The following is a 7,592-nucleotide window of genomic DNA, read 5'->3' as shown; positions in this document are numbered from 1 at the left end:
TGCGTCACAAACATTTTATTTCTCTCAACACGCAACTTAAACTTCAGAAATCTTCACATGTATCACTGTGCTACTTTTGTTTTCAAACATTACGCAGGACTGCTACCCAAAGTTTTTTGTGATTATTATAATTTTGTTTTGACAAATAGGCACAGAAACATAATTCGTTGCAATAAATCGAAAACAAACATTTTATTTTTTCATATTTTATGCAACGGACCACGGATATGGAATAATTTTATAATTAATTTTGATTTAAATTCTGTTTTATATACAAAAGTGCAGGCAACATTTAGAAAAAAACTGAAAAATATTTTACTGAACGCTTCAGTATAATCATCTAATGTATTCATCATTCACACTCATTCATACTCTTTCACATTCTTTCACACTCATTCACATTTATTCATACATACTTGTAATCATTGACACATCAAACATACTAACTCATCTCGTCTCATGATTGATATTATTAATTAGAAATTTCTTGTAAAGGTGGCTGTGCTCGATGAGTCACATGCGGACTCCTCACGGTCATCCTGTATCTTAATTTTATGTTTTTTTGAGGTCAAATAAAAAATATATTGTTGAGAGAGATGATGATGTGGGTGAGTGATATTGAGAGATGGTGAAGGATTAGAGGAGTGCTAGCTGGCCATTGTTTCGAAAGTTTTGCTGCTGCCAACTGTGAATCACGAAGAGAAATTCTTCATAATTTTATTTGTATTATTTGCCGTGAGTAATATTGTAGTTAAATTAATAACAACTATAACAATAATAAAAATAAACAAAAAATAACGAATTTTTATTATTGGCTAGTTTAATATTGAGAAATTTAATGCGCATAAACATATTTTCGTGCTCACACTTAGCACACAAAATCACACACACACAGATTACAGGTCCGAAAAAATTAATATATTACACGTTCTTCACACGCTTCCAATGATCAGAGTTAATAACGATTTCATATTAGAGAATTTTGACATCTTCGTATCTTAACGTACAACACACGCACGCACGCAACTTGACCAATAGAACTGAGTAATACATAAATCACCTCAGTACTTCTACTCAGTGAATGCAACAGTACACAGCAATATTATATTATTGTTTTCATCTATAATGTTCTTCTGAGTTTTGGTAGGGCGCTCAAGAACCTTTTATTGGTTTACGATCGTCTTCCTGTTCTCACTTCTTCCTAACTCGTGTCACTCTTTTGCAAAATCTACGTTTGCTTTTTCTGGAACTCTCTACCTCCTTCTCTGACTACTCCTCCCATCATTTATGTTTGAAAAATTCATTGAGAAGCGCAGTTAAACATCGCGGAAATAGCGCTTTATAAACTAATTAATTGATTTTTTGGAAAATGGGAACTTTTCAATTTTACAAAATATGAAACATTGAGTTTTTTTTAATTTTTTATTGTATTTATGGACGATGGCAAGAACAAATCACACCAGTTCAGTAAATGCAAATCAATGAAGTGAAGAGATGAAATTCTTAATGAGAGGTTTTTATTTAGCATCATTATGGGATCCAGGTCTGTCAGAATTCATAGCTTGATCACATCCACACCACTGATCTGATCTGTCTTCGCTTTCGTCATGTAGTCAAAAGGTTTACTTAGACCTGCAGACAAATAAAAAAGACGTATAATAATTTGTAATATTCTAAATTATGTCAATTATCAAATTAATACAAGGGCACCAGAACTTATTAAATAAAACAACTTACGTAAATAAAACAAAGAGACCATAAATTTATTTTTTATTTACCTAAGCCTCGCACAAACTTTATCATTAATTCAATATCAATTCGTTTTTTTACTATGCTTAATATCTTTGGAAGCCGTTGAAGCAACCATTTTCTTTTTCCTGTTTACTTTGAAAGAAGTAGTTATTTTATTTACGGCGTGGTTTATCATCGAGGTAAAAAATATTGAATTTGATCCACTGGTAGATGTAATTTATAAAGAATTTTTGATTAAATTGATGCTGTCCAAAATCAAAAACGTTTCTTTAAAAGCACAAGAAAATTCTAAAAGTGAAATTTGGAAAAATTTTAGCAGAATTTATTTTAAAAACGTAGCTACATCAATTATCTGTTGTAACAAATGTGAAGCCAAATGCTTTTGACATCGCCATGTTTTATAATATTGTTATAACCGTGCTACCGAACGCACTAGATTCTAGCGTATTCTAGAATGTACTAGTGACTGGAGCATTCTAGAGTATGCTAGAATCGGACTATCTAGAAGAATCTAGAAACGACGCTTGCGATGAGTATATAAGCGCACGTCGCAAGAAGATTCGTGATTAGTGAAATTCGTGAATAGCGATTCGGTGAATTATTTAAAGCGATATTTGACTTGTTTGTTGACGTTGTCATAGCGATAGATTTTAAACAATTTAAAAGTTAGCTGTTGCGTTAATTTGAATTTGCTAGAAATAAACGATTAGTTGATTTCTTCTGTAAATAAATTTTAATAACTAATAACTGTTTGGAGTATATAATCGAAGATTTGAACCCGTCGCATCGTAAATCGATTACAAGAACGAGTATTATAACATTGGTGTCAGAAGTGGGATCTTCGACCAACGAATTACTACTCATAGAAAAAGAACACGATCGATTTTCAGCAGTAGCTGGAGATAAAATATTTATACCCAAATAATCTGTCGGGTCCTAATGACTATATTAAGCATAATCATTGAATTACCCATATTAGCTGGGATTTGTCTGTTCAACGAATAAAACCTGTTTCGTAGACGGGATTCACTGTCTTCCCTTGGAGGGGAAAATAGCTTTAAACTCAGTTTTTCAAGAATTTGATATATCTTGGAAAGTAGAACTCAGTGAAGGACCGAATTTCCTAGATGACATCAAACGAACCAAACGATCTTCGATTGTATATTGTCCAGTGTTAGCAGTTCCATGGTTTGGGGTAGGTGGAGCAAAGTGTGATATCAGTGGTGCTTTGAAAGAAGCGTTTCATCAAAAGATATCTAGCCTTAGCACTGCATTTGGTTGTATAGCCAACATGTTCAACAACTCCATAAAAGTAATGGAGGATGGTAGCATGGTGCACAACTCTACAATAATTGGAGACAATATTATTTTCAGAATGATGGATCTTCAGCAGTAGCTCGAGATAAAATATTTATACCCAAATAATCTGTCAGGTCCTAATGACTATATTAAGCATAATCATTGAATTACCCATATTAGCTGGGATTTGTCTGTTCAACGAATAAAACCTGTTTCAAATAACGTAGAACAATGCTTCAGCCAATTAACGATTAAACTACATCGAACTGCTCGGAACTTAATAGTAAATATAGTGTAAAAGACGTTATGAATAAACATGTGATAAAGCAAGTAACTATGAACAAAATGGACTTTGATGGATTTTCAGCAGTAGCTGGAGATAAAATATTTATACCCAAATAATCTGTCGGGTCCTAATGACTATATTAAGCATAATCATTGAATTACCCATATTAGCTGGGATTTGTCTGTTCAACGAATAAAACCTGTTTCAAATAACGTAGAACAATGCTTCAGCCAATTAACGATTAAACTACATCGAACTGCTCGGAACTTAATAGTAAATATAGTGTAAAAGACGTTATGAATAAACATGTGATAAAGCAAGTAACTATGAACAAAATGGACTTTGATGATTTTCAGCAGTAGCTGGAGATAAAATATTTATACCCAAATAATCTGTCGGGTCCTAATGACTATATTAAGCATAATCATTGAATTACCCATATTAGCTGGGATTTGTCTGTTCAACGAATAAAACCTGTTTCAAATAACGTAGAACAATATTTCAGCCAATTAACGATTAAACTACATCGAACTGCTCGGAACTCAATAGTAAATATAGTGTAAAAGACTTTATGAATAAACATGTGATAAAGCAAGTAACTATGAACAAAATGGACTTTGATGGATTTTCAGCAGTAGCTGGAGATAAAATATTTATACCCAAATAATCTGTCAGGTCCTAATGACTATATTAAGCATAATCATTGAATTACCCATATTAGCTGGGGTTTGTCTGTTCAACGAATAAAACCTGTTTCAAATAACGTAGAACAATGCTTCAGCCAATGAACGATTAAACTACATCGAACTGCTCGGAACTTAATAGTAAAGATAGTGTAAAAGACTTTATGAATAAACATGTGATAAAGCAAGTTACTACGAACAAAATGGACTTTGATGGATTTTCAGCAGTAGCTGGAGATAAAATATTTATACCCAAATAATCTGTCGGGTCCTAATGACTATATTAAGCATAATCATTGAATTACCCATATTAGCTGGGATTTGTCTGTTCAACGAATAAAACCTGTTTCGTAGACGGGATTCACTGTCTTCCCTTGGAGGGGAAAATAGCTTTAAACTCAGTTTTTCAAGAATTTGATATATCTTGGAAAGTAGAACTCAGTGAAGGACCGAATTTCCTAGATGACATCAAACGAACCAAACGATCTTTGGGAGAGATACAGTGTGTTGGCGACGGCAGATAAAGTATGCGCTACAAATATAAAATGTGTTATTCGTAAATCTTGAATGTGTTGTTAGGTGGTGAAACGTTGTTTTGCTTTGTTTTTTTGATAATTTTTTTTTTGCAATCATTTTAAAATTAAATTTTGATTTTTAAAAAAGGACAAATTTTGAATCGCTTGTGTTTTTTTAAAAAAAAGAGGTAGGATATTTTTGTTTTCAAATTTTTATTACTACATTATTCTTATTTAAGGATAAATCATCATATCATTAGTCTGGTTTATGAAAATCTGATTTTTTGCCCTAAATCTTGATGTTCCATTTTTGGAACATGGCCACATAAACATCCACTGAATAATATATATTTTAACATTGTTATTTGTGACTAAATGGATTTGATATATGTTGAATGAATTGATTTGTAATTGATAGTTTGAAATAATTTGAATTAGTTTCTTTTTTTTATCAAACTACATAAACATAATATATTAAAGTTCAGAATCAGAAGAATGTAAAGACATTTTATGGCTCAAAAGCAAAAAAGGTCATTGCTGCATCAACTTTGAATGAGCTATTAGATACCATCACAGCTCAGCCAATTAACGATTAAACTGAAGCAGAATCTATAAATGGTTAGTAATAGTTTTCGGCGCTGTGGTTGCTCTACTGTGTACTGCTTTTAATAATGAACTAATTTATGCCTACGTTATTATATTTATATTTTTATGCTTCACACATAAACCTATATGTGTGAAGCATAATATGTTTTATGTTTCAGATTAACAAGCTGAAGATTTTTTATTTGTGGTCGAAATGGGTCGAAAAAGAGTTGTTGAAAGAAAAAAAGGAGCAGTGTTATCAGAATCTACGAATAGGTCAATGATAGATTATATATTGATAAGGGCGAAGTGGTCAATCTTCTTTCGACTTACCTGGGTACTGAGCCCAGAATAACAGTGAAGAGAGGGTTTATTATCAAAATCAAAATGTTTAACAACTTGTTCTCCACAGAGAATTTCGTAACAAGAGCTTTGGAATCAGTGGGCCATTTATTCCCAGAACGGTCTCGAGAACAATACAGATGGTATTTACATTCCATGACTTGCGTTCGATTCTACAATGAAAAGAGCAAACTAGGATCGAGCAAATATTGCCTCCTTGAAGGCTTAGATAGACAGACTGCACTAGCTGAAGGAAGATACCTGTCAAGTCGACCAATGGATCCAATTCCTGACTTAATTAGAGGTTAAATATTTTTATCTCGAGCTACTGTTGAAAATCCATCAAAGTCCATTACCCATTACTGACTTAATTAGGAAAGGCATTAGAAAAGTGGGAGACTTGCAATACCATACAGTATCTGGAGATGACACAGTTGGATTCACAGTAGATAAACTACCCTATGCAATTGAAATCGGATTGTCATACAGCAACGTTCAATTGACACTGGAGAGAAAAATATCACCTGTAAGAGACGATCATAAACGGCTGTTCTTGATTTTTGCCCATGACGGATCTGATTTCATACATCATCCAACTGATCATGAAATAGATCAAGATCAAGTAAACTTCTGCTTGCAGTTCCTAAAAGAACAGTATCTGAAATTAGACCAGCTCCAAGTAATATTACTTTAATTGTATCTCCTCCATCAAAAAGGGGGAAACCCCTGAACTTCAAGAAAAGGACCTTTCAATAGGTCAATTTGTAGAGGAATATGAAAAATTACTATTGCCAAATGTAGCTAAGCCAGCAGTTTGGAAAAGTTTTGCAATTGCGGAATTAGTGACAGTCACTGTAGAACCTGGAGAAGCAGGAGTGAAAGAAATATTGGACAAAACAGACTTTGTTGTCAAAATACCTAAGTTCATTATCGAATGACAGCGAGATCAGGAACAATGTAGTACAAACTCACACGTCATCAACAGCATTTATAGCTTCGTTAGGTAGAACTCAATGCAATTGGGTAATCTCTTTCTGTGACAATTTCAACAACTGTCTGGTTAGTGATTGCAACAACTTCAATGGGATAGAGATGATTTACTTATATATATCTAGACAAATTTATGTAAAATAAATAATAATTTTGTAAATCTTTTGTACCAATTAGAATGCATTCAATTGGTTGTGTTGTGCATGAAGATGCCGATTGGCACTTCATACATTTTGGTCATTTATTCTTCTTTAATTGAAAAACAATTTTAAAAAACAATTTTTCCATAACGGGAAATCTAATACCAATACAAAAATATATTTTTAGTATTAATTGAAACACATTTTTTTAATTCATGCAGTAGAGGGTTAATGAAGGCCAAATATCAGATGGGGAAAAATGTGGGTGCCAATGAAGGTTGGATTTTTGGAAGAATCCAATGTGGTACATAGCTTTGTTTTGCGGAAGAAGTCGTGGCCCGGGATTCACAAACGTTGTTGCCGTTGATATAAAAGTGGATTGCTCCTGGCATAACCATCGTGTCAGATGAGTGGCGTGCCTATAGCCAGCTGAGAAATATGGGCTACACTCATTTGACAGTCAACCACTCCCAAAATTTTGTTGACTCAATGACAGGAGCACACATACAAAACGTTGAATCCATGTGCCGTTGATATAAAAGTGGATTGCTCCTGGCACAACCAACGTGTCAGATGAGTGGCGTGCCTATAGCCAGCTGAGAAATATGGGCTAGACTCATTTGACAGTCAACCACTCCCAAAATTTTGTTGACGCAATGACAGGAGCACGTTGAATCCATGTGGGCACGATTGAAAGCCAAATTCAAAGTAATGTACAGAAAGTCAAAGAGCCTGAGGCACACTTACATGGCAGAATTTATGTGGTGCAAACGGTTAAGCAAACAACCGTTCAGTAATATTATTAGGCTCATACGCCAAAAACACAATATTTGTTAAATTATTTGAATTATTACTAATTAATTATTTTTAATTTTATATTGATTATATGTTGCCCAGTGTTTTAAACAGTTTTATATACTAACTTTTGCAATTTTTTTTACTTGGTATAATTTCCTCATTTTTGGAAGAATCCAATGTGGTACATAGCTTTGTTTTGCGC

The 7,592-nt window shown here is 33.3% G+C and overlaps 2 protein-coding genes across 2 annotated transcripts in view; both read left to right on the top strand.

Moving 5' to 3' along the window:
* Positions 1-1,494: 1,494 nt before the first annotated feature.
* On the top strand, positions 1,495-3,148 carry HELRODRAFT_179001 (hypothetical protein; the record flags this gene model as incomplete). Its single annotated transcript, XM_009027865.1, has 3 exons — positions 1,495-1,543; positions 1,852-1,958; positions 2,732-3,148. 3 exons carry the CDS (start codon positions 1,495-1,497, stop codon positions 3,146-3,148), a joined length of 573 nt encoding a protein of 190 aa, XP_009026113.1.
* A 2,186-nt stretch (positions 3,149-5,334) lies between these two features.
* Positions 5,335-7,592, top strand: part of HELRODRAFT_179000 (hypothetical protein) — a gene marked incomplete at both ends in the record, with an annotated part of 32,215 nt that continues 29,957 nt past the window's right edge. The window contains 2 exons of the mRNA XM_009027864.1: positions 5,335-5,396; positions 5,838-6,141. Coding sequence (XP_009026112.1) covers positions 5,335-5,396; positions 5,838-6,141 — 366 coding nt within the window. The remainder of the gene's footprint in view (positions 5,397-5,837; positions 6,142-7,592) is intronic.

This window comes from Helobdella robusta (assembly GCF_000326865.2).
Source record: "Helobdella robusta unplaced genomic scaffold HELROscaffold_51, whole genome shotgun sequence".
NCBI classification, from domain to species: domain Eukaryota; kingdom Metazoa; phylum Annelida; class Clitellata; order Rhynchobdellida; family Glossiphoniidae; genus Helobdella; species Helobdella robusta.
This window is presented reverse-complemented; position numbering and strand designations above follow the sequence as displayed.